Raw genomic sequence first — 13,744 nt, 5'->3', positions numbered from 1 at the left:
TTCTAACCTTGTAAAGCATCCAGTTTACTATAGTTTGATGAAAAGGCTGATTATTAAGGAATGAACCATTTTTGTAGTTTTTCCTGACCGAGCTAGCTAGTTTTTATTTTGTCATTCTAGTATTTCATATTCCAGCTCTCTGGTTCCTCACTTCCCTTCCAACTGGACAGGAAGCATCTGAAATGAGACCATGTGTTATTCAGCTGACCGACCCTCGTGAGCTTCCTGTCCAGTGTGAGCAGCTGCAGTGTTTTGGCTGCTAATCCTCCATGTTTTTGTGTTTACAGAGCTCTCTGGACTCCTCCCCTCGGAACCCGTCCCCTGTGGTCCAGAATGGGGAGAAAGGTGGGTTCAAATATTTATTAGGACAAATATTATTTGTCCTAATAAAAGGTTTCCTGCAGGTGGTGTTGTGTGAAGCTGCTGTTTTTCTCTCATCAGAGGACCGCCACCTGTGCCCACTGCCCTCAACCACCTCGTCCCTGCTGCCGTCACCTGGAGACCCCGGAGCTGATTCCACCACAGCTGGACCCAGTTTCGGTGAACCGGATTCCGTCAGCATCCCAGAAGGTTCACAGATTCACTCTGCCATGTACATCCGCTTTATTATTTTTGCTTCTGCTCTTCACGTTTTGATTCTGTGGCCTTCCAGACGTGTTTGACGGCCACCTGCTGGGATCCACCGACAGCCAGGTGAAGGAGAAATCCACCATGAAAGCCATCCTGGCCAACTTTCTGCCCGGCAACAGTTACAACCCCATCCCTATCCCGTTGTAAGTGTCGCGTCAGAGTTAGTTCCTGAGCTGGAAGAAGGGCTCACAGACATCCATCTGTTTATATATCCACTGTGAACTTTGCATTTCTGCTATAAAAATGGACAAGAATGAAATTTGATCTCTTGTAAAATGTGTCGTTTTGGAATCAAAATGTGAGTGAACCCTGCAGTTAATAGAGAAGTGCTTAATGAGATGGTGTTGTGTGTGTGTGTGTGTTACAGTGATCCAGATAAACACTATCTGATGTACGAACACGAGCGGGTGCCCATCGCCGTGTGTGAGCGTGAGCCGAGCTCTATCATCGCCTTTGCTCTCAGGTGACCTTTCACCCCCTTTACCTTCTGATTGCTTCAGCTCAGTGTTGCTGACCTGCTGTTTGGTTCTGTTGTTCTCCAGCTGCAAAGAGTACAAAACAGCACTGGACGACCTGTCCAAGTCGTCCAGCGCAGCCGGAGACGACGCTCAGCAGCCTGTCGGGTACTCAGCTTTCATGTTATGTGAACGGCTTCGGCAGGTTTGATGTCACCAGGTGTCAAACACAAGGCCCGTGGGCCAAATGTGGCTCCCTGTAATAATAATAATAATAATACATTTTATTTGTAACGCACCTTACATTTCAAAGAAATCTCAAAGTGCTACAGAGACGAAAATAGATTATAAAACGTACAATAAAACATACAATAAATACATCTCACACCAAATGGTAGCAAATTAAAACTTACAATTTAACAAAGCTAACAGATCTAAAAAGGTGTGTCTTAAGACCTTTTTTAAAGGCCTCCACACCTTGTGGGGCTCTCAGAGACTCTGGGAGGACATTCCAAAGCCGCGGAGCTACTGCCTGGAAGGCCCCGTCTCCCACAGCTCTTTATGTGGCCCTCTAGACTCCAATTTACATGAATAAGTCCCTCCAGCTTTTCAACTAATCTGCAAAACTCACTCAAAGTTCACACAAATTCTACAGATTCCCACTTTTTTCTCAGATTTTTTACTGCACATTTTTCTCAAATTTGGCCATTAACCTTGAGTTAAAAAGACTATTGCCTCAGCCTTACTTGATGTCAAGTCCGTGTTCGATATGGGGATTTAAAAATAAGCCACATTTAAAAAAAAAAGCCTCATTCATTAGCACAAATATCATAAAAAGTCCTTAAAACATTTTCTAAATTAGTGCCACAAAATCTGTGAATTTGATTGCTAAAAGAAACACAAAAACAAACACAAAATCTCATTCCGGTGGCTGAACATAAGTTTGATACTTTCTAGTGACAAACTGCCTGAAATAGTTTGTCAGGTAGTTGTGAGACTACCTGACAAATGTCAGCGTGTCTCAGAACAGCAGCTGCAGCAGGTCTGACCTCTGGTTCCTCTGGGTGTGTGCAGTGCAGAGAGTCGGGTGAAGAGCAGCCCTGCGAGGCCCAGCGATTCTCTGGCGGCGCAGCAGAGTCGTATCAGCGCCGATGGCGAGCCTCTCAGTACGGATCCAAACTTTCTAACGAAACAAAAGCAGCATTTCACTGCAGACTGACAGATGGAAAATACAGTAAGCTTTCTGTTGTTCCCATTTTCAGAGGATGCCGATTCAGCAGATAAGCAGAAGAAACAGACGGTGAACCCACACATCGAGCTCCGTAAGTCTGTTTTCTAGATTTTCTCTGGGACAAACAGAATCAAATATTAAGCTGCTGCTTTTATGAATTGGCTGGATTTGAAATACATTTTTGGATACATTTAAGAAAAGTAAAAACATATAGTAAGCTGTCTTCAAGCTTTGTCTTTGCATATATAAAGACATGAGCATTAGACCCTGTGAAACTCCTTAAATGAATAAATATTTTATCATAACTGGAGTCTGTCAGAGAAATATGATGTAAATCCACTAAGTGCTGCTTATCAGCTGAATCAAATCCAGCTCTATGATCTAACAGGTGTAGATGCTATGAGAATATCATTTCTCTGGGCTCAGATCACACATCCTGTTAGATCTGAGCATTTTTCATTTCCTGCTCAGAGTTCTCAGACGCCAACGCCAAGTTCTACTGTCGGATCTACTACGCTGAGGAGTTCCACAGGATGCGTGAGGAGATCATGGAGAGCAGCGAGGAGGACTTTGTCCGCTCGCTGTCCCACTGTGTGAACTGGCAGGCCCGAGGAGGGAAGTCTGGAGCCGTCTTCTACGCCACTGAAGGTTAGACAGGAAGTCTCTAGAAGGCTGCTCTATCTGCTTAAATCTTTGGCTTAAAATTCAAACTCCCGTCGCCTTGTCTCTTCTAGACGACCGCTTCATCCTGAAGCAGATGCCCCGGCTGGAGGTCCAGTCCTTCCTGGACTTTGCTCCGCACTACTTCACCTACATCACTGGAGCCGTGCATCAGAAGGTACGCCAGCAGCTCCTGTTTCTGTTTGTCAGCTCGAAGTGGTCCAACGTTTAACCAGGTTTGGTTCACAGCGGCCGACTGCGCTGGCCAAGATCCTGGGAGTTTACCGGATCGGATACAAGAACTCCCAGAACAACGCCGAGAAGAAACTGGACCTACTGGTCATGGAGAACCTCTTCTACGGTCGCAAAATGGCTCAGGTGGGTCAGCTCACAGCTGGGTTGTGTTCTGAGTACTGCTGAAACTACGGGGCCCTTAAAGGGACATTAAAGAAAAAAATAAAGACTGTCTTGTGTGACCAGGTAGTGTGTGGTACGGAGCCTCCCAGGGGACATGAAGGTTTTTTTTATTTTCTTTTGCATTTCCTCACAATAATGTACTGATCAATTTATGTGGCATAAGTGAATACTGAAAGTCTTTCTTATGGTGGCCACTGTACTTCCTGCTATTATACAAGGTTCTCATAAGGTTTTTCCATGTATGTTAGTGATGTTAATATCTTACAGAAAACGTGTTTATATTTTTTTAGCTCTTTGGTGCAAAAAAACCTGATTGAAAATCTATGTTTTCACTACATGTTCATGTCTGTTTGTGTAAGGCTGAGTTGGAACTGCACATGAAAACGGCCCTTTATTACCAACTCAAAGCAACACAATCAAAACTATCAGATGACTTTATTACCCCGTGATAAGAACTATGTTTGATTTATTTTGCTTTTACATTTTGCAAATAGGTTTGTGGTGCATTTCTATCCCAAAGAAAAAGATATAAACCTTAACATACATGGAAAAACCTTATATTACAGCAGAAAGTAAGTCTCAGTCTTGAGAGGAAATGCAAAAGAATGTTTTTCCCCATGTCCTCTAGGGGGCTCCATAGTCTGGTGTGTGAGAGAGTTCTTTTTTTTGTTAGTTTTTCTTTCTGCGTTCCTTCAGTCCTCTATATGAAATTGCTGACCGCTGAGGTTTCCTGTAGGTATTTGACCTGAAGGGCTCTTTGAGGAATCGGAACGTGAAGACGGACTCTGGGAAGGAGAGCTGCGAGGTGGTTCTGCTGGACGAGAACCTCCTGAAGCTGATCCACGATAACCCGCTCTACATCCGCTCCCACTGCAAGGCCATCCTCAAGGCGGCCATCCACAGTGATGCCTACTTCCTGTCCAGCCACCTCATCATCGATTACTCCCTGCTGGTAGGGCGGGACGACGCCACTGACCAGCTGGTGGTGGGGATCATAGGTGAGTGGGGTCAGGGGGCAGCGTGGAGGCCTCTGTGTTGTGGGTCAGAAGCTGAGTGCTGATGGTGCTTCCTCTGCCGTCTGCTCCAGATTACATCAGGACGTTTACCTGGGACAAGAAACTGGAGATGGTCGTCAAATCCACTGGAATTCTGGGAGGGCAAGGTACTTCATCAGGCAGATCTTCTGTCAAGCTCATGGGGCGCCGTTTGTAGTTTCAGTCAAAAGTTAACAGCAATAATTTGGGTTATTTAGAAGTAATAGACTTTGTTTGGAAAGGAACAATGTACAGCTCAAACATAAAAGTAATCATTTGATGCGCTGCACCAGATTATAGCACAAGCTAATTCACATCTGTATTCCCTGAATTTAGCCTAACAGAAAAAAATGAGGGTTCATTCTTCAAAGTTGTGTTCATCTGGTGTCACAGTTGCAAATATTTGAATTTTATTTATTTCATAAAGGAGACAATTCATCAAGTAAATAAGCCAAATTTAGCCAGAGAGGCTAATTTTGATCTGTAGTTTCCTAGCAGGTTGATGGGAAGAATTAAAAAAAAATTACATTGGCATACATAACATTCTTAACCTGTGATTTAACAGATTTCAGTGTATTGTGTAACTTAAAGTAAATATTTATCAGAAGAGTAAGTGACATCTGTAAGAAAAAAACATGTAAAACATTAGTCAATTTAAAAAATATTCAAGACGGTAAGCATTGCTAAAATGATTTCCTGAAACAATAAAGCGATAGTCCAAGAATCTGAAACCTGAACAGAAAATGACAGCAGACTGAAATAATTTTACCTAAACGGTATTTTACAGTCTCTCACACTAACTGCTCCTGTAGTTTAGTTTGACTGTAATGAGTTTACAAATGGAAAAGCGTTTTAGCAGTGGTGGAACCAAACTGTGACATACCTCATATACAATATGAATGCCTGAATAAATTTAGTTACCTTATTTAGTTAGTTAGCCAAATGTTTAGTTGATATTTAACTTGTTAGCTAAATATTTGGTTCCAAGCTAAATATTTAGTTCATAAACTAAATGTGTAATAAAATAAATGGAGGTTTAGTACAGCATCAGTACTTTAAGATTTTAAGAAGAAAAAAAAGTGTTTGAAACATGGTGGGTCCAATCTGTTCCGTTTCTTCTGAACAAAGTTCTTGGATGTTCTTGGTGAGCTTCTGCGTTTGCTCTGCAGGGAAGATGCCCACCGTGGTTTCCCCAGAGCTGTACAGGGCTCGCTTCTGCGAGGCAATGGATAAATACTTTCTGATGGTGCCGGACCACTGGACCGGTCTGGGGATCAACTGCTGAGCCAGACCTGACCCACTGTGCACAGACACCCAGCAGTCCAATCCTGACTCGCCATCATTCCACAGCATTCATTCTGCCTTGCTGGACGCACTGCAGCGACACTCTGGACCCTGCGGTGCTGGTTCTGGTTTTCTGTTTGGTTTATTTACTGAGTGGACCTTCAAAAACATTCAGCTGAACAAACAAACCGCTTCCTGTAATTAATGTTTGTATTTGTACAGAGATTATGTAACTATTAAAGATTATTAACTATGGACTGTTGTACTTCATTCATTCATGTAACATCCAACTCAGAGTTGGTCTGTATTCATTAAACACTCCCCTCATCTCAAGAGCTCTGATCTCCCAGAAACTGTTGTGAACTTGAATGCATCCTGTGATAAATCAGCTGTTCTTGTTTGAGGTTGGTGGCAGCATCATCCTGCAGGTGTTTCTCTTCATCAGACAGGAAAGCTGATCAAACTCTAGATGGATGGAGCTATCATGGCGTTATGTTTAAAGGCTGCAGTAGCGTTGGGGAGTGGTGCACTGAGGAGCCTACTACCTGTAGAACCTCATTAATCCAGTCACACAACGCAACAGGCCTGAGGTCATCTCATGGACCTCATTGCTCCAGGTCACTGAGGTCAGATCGTGATGGAACAACTGGGGAACCTGAATCCTTTAAAAGCCTCGTTCCACAGCAGACAGTCGACTTCATCAAGCTGAAACTGAACTGATGCTCAGGGTCACATGAGATGTTTAAATGCTGACATTTTCCTAGCAGCATACCCACCACTACTGCTGTTGGTTTTTTATTCAATACTTTAATAAAGATGAGGAAACCACCATTGCATGACTTGACTTAAATACTACTTCGATATTCATTAAGTAATATTGTAGAGTGAAATTTTTAGGTTTCCCATCAGTCTGCTGACTCCTGGTGAATCGCCTTCAAACTTTTGAGTGGATTTTGCTCAACAATCCTCTGAAGGCAGCAGATATCCCTGTGGCTGGTGCTTCTTTTCCTACCCACTTTTTCCATCCACTCAACTATCCATTGATATGATTGAATACAGCAAAGCCAGCTTCTTTAACCATAACTTGGTTTTTTTCTTCATCTTTTATAATATTCTAATTTTCTAATACACTAAATTGTGGGCTTTCATTCTCATTAATATAAGAATAAATGGTTTGAAATATGCTGTTTCTGCAACTCATACCTGAAAGAACTGAAGTGAATGTGTGTAAAAACTCAGCATGAAGCAGTTCTTTGACTTTTTCCTCCTTTATTTGAAATGCATCAGCAGGTTTCACACCAGCCGCAGGCCGTTCTGCCCCGTGTCCTCAGATGAGACACCCAACAGTTTAGAACTATCTGTTGGTGTTGGCAGTCACCTGAACGCACCACTGCATGTGCCAGGTGTGCGTTTTCCTTTCAGTCCATCAGAAGCTCTTCTCAGAGGAAGTCCGCTGCCTGACATCAGAGCAGGTCTGACAGAAAACCTTCTAAACCCTGGAAATAAATAGCTCATAAACAAAGAAAATTGCACATAAAAGGTTTAAACTAGGGCAGTAAGTCGACGTTTTTGGCTTCTGTGCTCTTGTTTTGGTGGTGTTGGTGTCATGCAGGATCATTCTGAAGCAGGGTCAGCTGTGTGCAGCAGGAAGATTAAAGAGCAGAAAACCTTCATCTGAACCGTCCATGGACCAACCCGGAACGTTTTCTCCCGACTTTCAGCTCAGTGGGATTTTTGGCACCAGGTTGTTTTTTTTAACCAAACGAAGGGAACTAGGTGTGATTAAACCTACAGAACAGAGGGATGTGGGTCAGTATGGGGTCACAGTGTCACTGAGGATCCCTAACCTGGATCAGATCCACACGCCTCCCTTAAAACAAGGCAGCTCGGTTCAAAGTGTTCAGATGGAGCCATTTCTCCACTATACCCAATAAATAAGATTCACCTTTTGTGTAAATAACTAAAGATATCAGAAGTCCTTCTGGGTTTTGGTCTAAAAGAGTTTAATTCTGATGGGTTATGGTCTTTTAAACAGCTTGTCAAATTAAGAAAATATTCCCCTTAAAACAGTCTTGTTTTTTTTTCAGTAGTTTAACCTCGTTTTGTTGTTTTCTGGGGGATTTTAAATTATTGTGCCATATTCTCCTCAGCTCACTGGACAATGAGGGCTCGTTCTCAATGGATAATAGCTAAAAGAATTTATAAAATACAGATTTTATATATTTTCCAGGCCACAATACCGCCCTCTAGTGGCTCCAAAGTTATACCTCCAGTCAGCGTTTTACTGTCACCTTCAGGCCTGAAAACAGGCCTGGAAAGATAATCGTCGACTTCCTGTCCTGAAGACGAAGTAACGCAAACAGAGCAGTTTCCCTGGAAACGGTTCAGGTTGTTCTTCCAGAAACAAGAAAGTTGCCTTTGAGCCACGTTTGAGATTCATGTGACCCTGCAGTCTAACACAGACCTTCTCTCCCTAAAGGTCACAGTTACTTAAAGGTGATGCTCAGCTGGTTCAGGCTTCCAAAGGGGCGTGTCCTCAGCATCCAGAGGGGCGTGTCCTCAGCTGGTATGTGATGATTCTACACTCCTGCCAGCAGAGGGAGCTGTTTGTTTCCAGGCACTTGTTCCCAGGGCATTTCTAGAGCTGCTACACACTAAAACTAACTAGTGATGGATCTGTGAAGCAAAAAACTGCCACCAGGTGGAGCTGGTGGTGGAGCTCAGCCAGAGTTAGACTGTGGTAGAGGTGCTGGCACCAGTTCACATCTTTCTGGCAGATGTTGAATCTCTGGCTGCCTGCTTGTTCTGTCACTGGCTGTAATCTGGCTCTAGCTGTTGGTTTGGGTTACTGCAGCCTGTCTGGGCTGAATCCAGTTCCCAGCTTGGAACAGGCTCTGCCCCACGTAGAGGGAAGACATAAGAACTGGTGCAACACTACCAAATGACACAGGGGGTAACGTGGCTAACCTTACCAGCTGATTTTCTAACTGACATTTTAAAAAAAAAGAGGTGTTTGTTCTGTACATTTCAACATTCGAACCAATCCCAGCCTGTCCCCGGGCCCGGCCCCTGGAATCTTCTGGAAACCAGGATGTGGTTGACATCAACAGCACTTTGCAAAAGTTTTCACGCCCCTTGAACTGCTTCATATTGTAAACATTACAAAAATGCACTTGAGATGGTCACATTGGACTTAACACAAGTGAATGCATAAATGTAGAAGGATAAATGTAGAAAGTAGAAGTCAGTCCTGCACATCATCCTGAAGACATAATGAAACATGGTGTAGGCAGCATCATGCTGTGGGGCTGGTTTTCTCCAGTCAGATCAAGGAAGCAAGTCAATGGGGTTGAGATAGACAGACTGAGCAATATGAAGGAAAATACAGGAAGAAGGTGGAGAACATTACTGAATTAATCTAAATGTAATTCTACAATGTACTGACCCGGTTTATTCGGAAACCAAACTGAAAACCATGTTTTCCTTCTATTTCACATTTATGCACTACTGTGTTTCGGTCTGCCACAATAAATCCTAATGAACATGCTGCAGTGTGTTACATAGGATGGAGTATTGAGGCCATGCCAAGAAAATAATTAAAAAATAAAATTACCAGAATAAAGTCATAAAATTCCAAGAAAAGATTTACGAGAATAATACTCAAATAAAGTCATAGTATTAAGAGAATAAACACATATTATAACTTTATTCTTGTAATTTAATTGTTTTATTTTTTTTATCAGTATGGCCCTGTATTCCATTGTAGTTACATGACAAAACTGTGAAAAAGTTCAAAGGGTGTGAACAAACAAAAACCCTCTGATGGTGGGAAACCGATCCAGGTTGGGAGGAGGGAACCGTCAGGGTTCAGTTTCACCAACCAGCAGATCAGCCGAAACGCAGTTTGATCAAATGAAAGGGGGAGCCTGGTAAAGCAGGTCCTCGTAGAAAACAGTCACATGTCCAGTCAAACTCATTCTCCTCTTCCACTTCTTAAAATTCAAAATAATTATTACAATATTTTTCCAGTATTAAATAATTTGATATAAAAAAAAAAAACACGCAAAAAAAAAAAAAACAGGGTGGAAGAAATGGCAATGTTCCCTCTAGGATTGCCCCTCCCCTACACACACACTCCCCCCCTCACCTCTCACAATATACACTTCTATACACATAATCATCATCATCAACCTTCCTCCTCCGTGGTTCCTTCCCCTGACTCCTTGGTTCATGCAGTACCTGGTACATCGCAGCTAAACGTCACTTCAAGTCTTTCATATGTTTCAATGCAAAGCTGCACAGATGTGAAAAAAGCTGGAGGGGTGATTTTCTCTCTTGCTAACTATATACATATACATATTTATATATTTAAATTGTTACTCATGTTGGATTAAACATGTAATGATGGGAATAATGAGGATTAATCTGAGATTAGGAATTGCTTCGCCACTTGCTTGGAATCCAAAGGGGACCGAGAAGAGACGGGCGTTTTTCCTCTCCGCAGGAACAACGGGACCTGATTGGTCAATGAGCTACAGTCAGAGTCACCGTCTCCTACCACTCACTGGTCAGTTTGGTGCTTTGGTCCCGTTTGGGAGGGGCGGGAGGCGGGCCTCGCCGCAGCGTTGCATAGCCTGAGATGTTGCCATGTTTGGCCGATTGGGAGCGCCCGTGGTGCCGCGACAGGGTGTGAGAGTGTCCCCGGACTCCCTGCTGATGCTGTTGCGGCAGGAGCTCTGGGGGGGGAGGCGGCAGGAGTGCCATGTCATCCATTGTGCCCACGGGCTCCATCTTGGAGGAGGGGATCAAGTGGGAAGAGGTGAGCGAGCCGTGGCGTGACACTGACTTCCTCTTCAGCGTGCGGTTCAGGTCCTCCAGGAAGTGAGGCTTAAAGGCCAGGGATGCGGGCCCTGCTGACTTTGGGGAGGTAGGGGGTATGGGGGAGGAGGAGGAAGAGGAAGAGTAGGACGAGAGGGAGGGGGGTGGGGTTTGGGACAGCGGTGGAGGCGAGAGAGGCAGTGAGATGGTGTTTTCGAACTGAGCCGTGTTGCTACTGCGCCGGTTCATTGCCGGAGGAGGCATCGCCCCTTTTTTCAGTGAGCCTTGCTTCCATGATGACGAGGAGAAAGAAGATGTTGCCGATGCAGGAGGCTGCATTTGAGGCTGGGGGTTCACAACGGCGACCTTGGGAGGGTGATGGAACTCAGAGGGGTGAGGCGGGGGAGGGAAGAGCTCCGATTCGGTCGGCGGGGGAGGGAAAAAGTCGGCTGATGAATCCAGGTGAGGATGCTGGGAGGCAGGAGGTGGGGGAGGAGGCGAGGGGAAGTCAGACTGATGCTGCTGGCCACTCTGCAGACCCTGGATGACCAGAGGCAGGTTGGCCAGGTTTAGCTTCCCCGGCTTGGGGAGCGGTGCCGGAAGGGAAGCGGAGTCTTTGGAAGGAGATCCTGTTGCTGAGGAGGAGCTCGACGATGTTCCCATCTGGGGGGCCTGACCAAATTTACTCAACAGACTCTCCACCTTCTTGGGTCGCTCGTCCTGAGGGTCTTTCATGGAGGAGGCCCTCTGTGGGGTTGGGGGAGGCCCACGCTTGGCAGACCCCGTGGAGGAGGTTGAGGGAGACTTCTTGATGGGGGAGCCCGACTTGGAAGAGGAAGACGGCGGAGGAGGAAAGTCTCCTAAGGAGCTGTCAGGGGGAGGTGGGGGGAATTCAGGTGACTGTGGCACTGCAGCGCCCCCGATTTGCCACTTTGGTTTGGCCTTGACTGCAGGAGGGGACTGGGGAGCAGAGCTGGAAGGGGGTATGGGGGAAGTGTTTCCTGGAAACTGATTGACAATCTGTTTGACCAAAGAGGAGGTAGCCGCGGCGATGGAGACAGATGAGGAGGAGGCAGAGGGAGAGATGGCCAGGTTCTTGGAGGAGAGGCTGTGCTGCTTGGGTAGTGTGGGGGGGGGCTGATTCGGGGAGTGTCCCGTCGAGAAGCTCTGCTGCTTCCTGACAGGGCAGTGTCCAGAAAACGGCTGGGTGGGGGACACCGGGGAGAGGGCGATGGGGAGGGAGGAAGGACCAGACGGTTTTGGGGCGGTCAGAGGAGGGAATCCACCAGAGAAGGTTTTGGGAGGAGCGGGTGGGGGGGCATTGGGAGACAGAGGCCGGAGAACTTGTAGTGATGCTGGGGGGGAGAGTTCTGTGGGAGGTGGAAGGGGTGCTGGGGAACCGTCCTGCAGCGCTGAGGGGGTGAAGTCGTACACCATGTTGGGGAACTTCTGTGACAGGAACTGCTGCAGGCCTGAGTTGGAGAGCTGGGGGCAGGGGTTGGGGAGGGGCTCTGGAGGGGGAGGAGGGGGCAGACCGTTGGCATCCAGGCCCTCTGGGAGGCTGTGTGGCTCCAGTGCCTCCTCCTCTGGCAGAGGCGGCGGCGGGAGACAGTTGGGGCTTGGCAGACCGAATTTTAGGGCAGCCATGGCTGAGCCAGGGGCCGGCGCCACAGGTGGAGGAGGAGGAGGGGGCGATGGCGGAGAGGTGCCGTAAGAAGCTGGGAGGGTGTTGTAGTTCTGCAAGGGAAGGGGAGTGGTACCGGCGCCGGCAACCTGCTGCGTTCTAGCCTGGTTTTGGCTCTGCAGGCGAGCCAGAGTGCTGTACTTCACGTAGGAGGAAGGAGGGGCTCCTTGGTGGCCCATACTGGATACGGCGAGAGGAGGTGGGGGAGGGGGCGAGGGCGGGGACGGAGAAGAGGAGGAGTCCTCGGATGGGATGAGCCCATCGGTGTAGCTGCTCCGGGAAGGCGGAGTCTGAGACTGGGGGGAGAGGCTGGGGATCTGGACCGGGATGGGCCTACTGATGGGATCCATCTTCATCATCTGTGGACAGAGGAAGAGAAGTGGTGAGGGAGGAGGAATACAATAAAACGTACGATTTGCTAAAAACAAACGAGATACAAGAAATCCGACATCAAACCAAACAGAGGAGAACAAGATTCGGTTGAAGGTTATAAGCAGTTAATAATGCTCCTACTGTCTTCATTCAGCAGAAATCCAGATTAAGGTATTCTTCAAGACACGCGTAAAAGTCAAGGCCTGGGGAGCCACAGCTTTTTGTGTGGCTCTCTAGAGAGCTACATAAATAAGGCCTTAAAGATAACAGTTGTGTGCTTAAAGATTATTTGATCAATTAAATCAATTGTTTAATTATTATCTGTTTACTGATAATTACATCAATTTGTCCCTCCAGGTTTTTGCGATTCCACAATTGTGGAAATTCACGCAAATCAACCAGTCCTTGCATTTTTTACATGCTAATTGATCATTTTGAATCCATTGCATTTTTCTGCAAAAATAGTCAAATCCATGGTTCAAGTGAGGCTAACTCCCACCTGCAGGTGGCAGCATTTCTTACTTCTACTACACTGCTAGCTTAGCTGTACTTGATGTCAAGTTATAGTCTGGGTGGGATTGATGTGGCGATTAACAAGTCACATTTAATGTCATACATAAGCACAAATATTTCAAAATTCCTTGCAAATATTTCTAAATTAGCACTGCAAAATCTGTGATTATGACTGCAAAAAATAAATCAAAATTACAAAGTGAAAAGATGCGCAATATTTCATTTTAAGAAGTACTTATTGAATGCAGACACAGCTTTGACCCTTTGAGACTGTCCATGATCCTAATAAGGCCCAAAATCAGAATGAGTTTGACTCTTTCTGCAGGCCTAGAGGCAGATTGCTGCCCTCTGCTCTCTGTCCTTCTTTCCCTTTAAAATTGTAGAATTTTCATAAGAAAATTTTACAAAACTCAGACTGTTTTTTTCTTTTCATTAAAATATTTCATGTTTAGTTTATTTGCTTAACAATTCAAAGTTTTAAAAATTGCAATAACATTTTTGCAGGTATTAATTAGATATAACTCATTTTTTGGCCCTTTGATGAAAAAAAGTTTGGACAGCCCTGATTTAAGAGACAGGAGATGTTCTGAAATCAGATCCTGTTTCAGCAAGAGGAGCCGTAAAGAACAACAAGCGAATACAGGAA

General features: G+C 45.4%; 2 protein-coding genes across 7 annotated transcripts in view; one reads left to right on the top strand and one right to left on the bottom strand.

Moving 5' to 3' along the window:
- pikfyve (phosphoinositide kinase, FYVE-type zinc finger containing) overlaps positions 1-5,966 on the top strand; it is a 35,738-nt gene extending 29,772 nt beyond the window's left edge. For all 4 annotated transcript variants that reach the window (XM_023336786.1, XM_023336787.1, XM_023336784.1 and 1 more), the window contains 13 exons: positions 288-345; positions 442-570; positions 653-773; positions 998-1,093; positions 1,173-1,253; positions 2,160-2,251; positions 2,348-2,407; positions 2,788-2,964; positions 3,051-3,154; positions 3,226-3,354; positions 4,130-4,391; positions 4,481-4,555; positions 5,597-5,966. In XM_023336786.1, coding sequence (XP_023192554.1) covers positions 288-345; positions 442-570; positions 653-773; positions 998-1,093; positions 1,173-1,253; positions 2,160-2,251; positions 2,348-2,407; positions 2,788-2,964; positions 3,051-3,154; positions 3,226-3,354; positions 4,130-4,391; positions 4,481-4,555; positions 5,597-5,712 — 1,500 coding nt within the window. In that variant the 3' untranslated portion in view covers positions 5,713-5,966. The remainder of the gene's footprint in view (positions 1-287; positions 346-441; positions 571-652; positions 774-997; positions 1,094-1,172; positions 1,254-2,159; positions 2,252-2,347; positions 2,408-2,787; positions 2,965-3,050; positions 3,155-3,225; positions 3,355-4,129; positions 4,392-4,480; positions 4,556-5,596) is intronic.
- A 3,223-nt stretch (positions 5,967-9,189) lies between these two features.
- Positions 9,190-13,744, bottom strand: part of LOC102223180 (ras-associated and pleckstrin homology domains-containing protein 1-like) — a 67,092-nt gene continuing 62,537 nt past the window's right edge. For all 3 annotated transcript variants that reach the window (XM_023336895.1, XM_023336897.1, XM_023336896.1), the window contains one exon: positions 9,190-12,572. In XM_023336895.1, coding sequence (XP_023192663.1) covers positions 10,266-12,572 — 2,307 coding nt within the window. In that variant the 3' untranslated portion in view covers positions 9,190-10,265. The remainder of the gene's footprint in view (positions 12,573-13,744) is intronic.

The sequence above is a fragment of the Xiphophorus maculatus genome, chromosome 7 (assembly GCF_002775205.1).
Source record: "Xiphophorus maculatus strain JP 163 A chromosome 7, X_maculatus-5.0-male, whole genome shotgun sequence".
NCBI lineage: Eukaryota > Metazoa > Chordata > Actinopteri > Cyprinodontiformes > Poeciliidae > Xiphophorus > Xiphophorus maculatus.
Note: the sequence above shows the minus strand (reverse complement) of the source record. Positions and strands in the feature narration are given on the sequence as shown.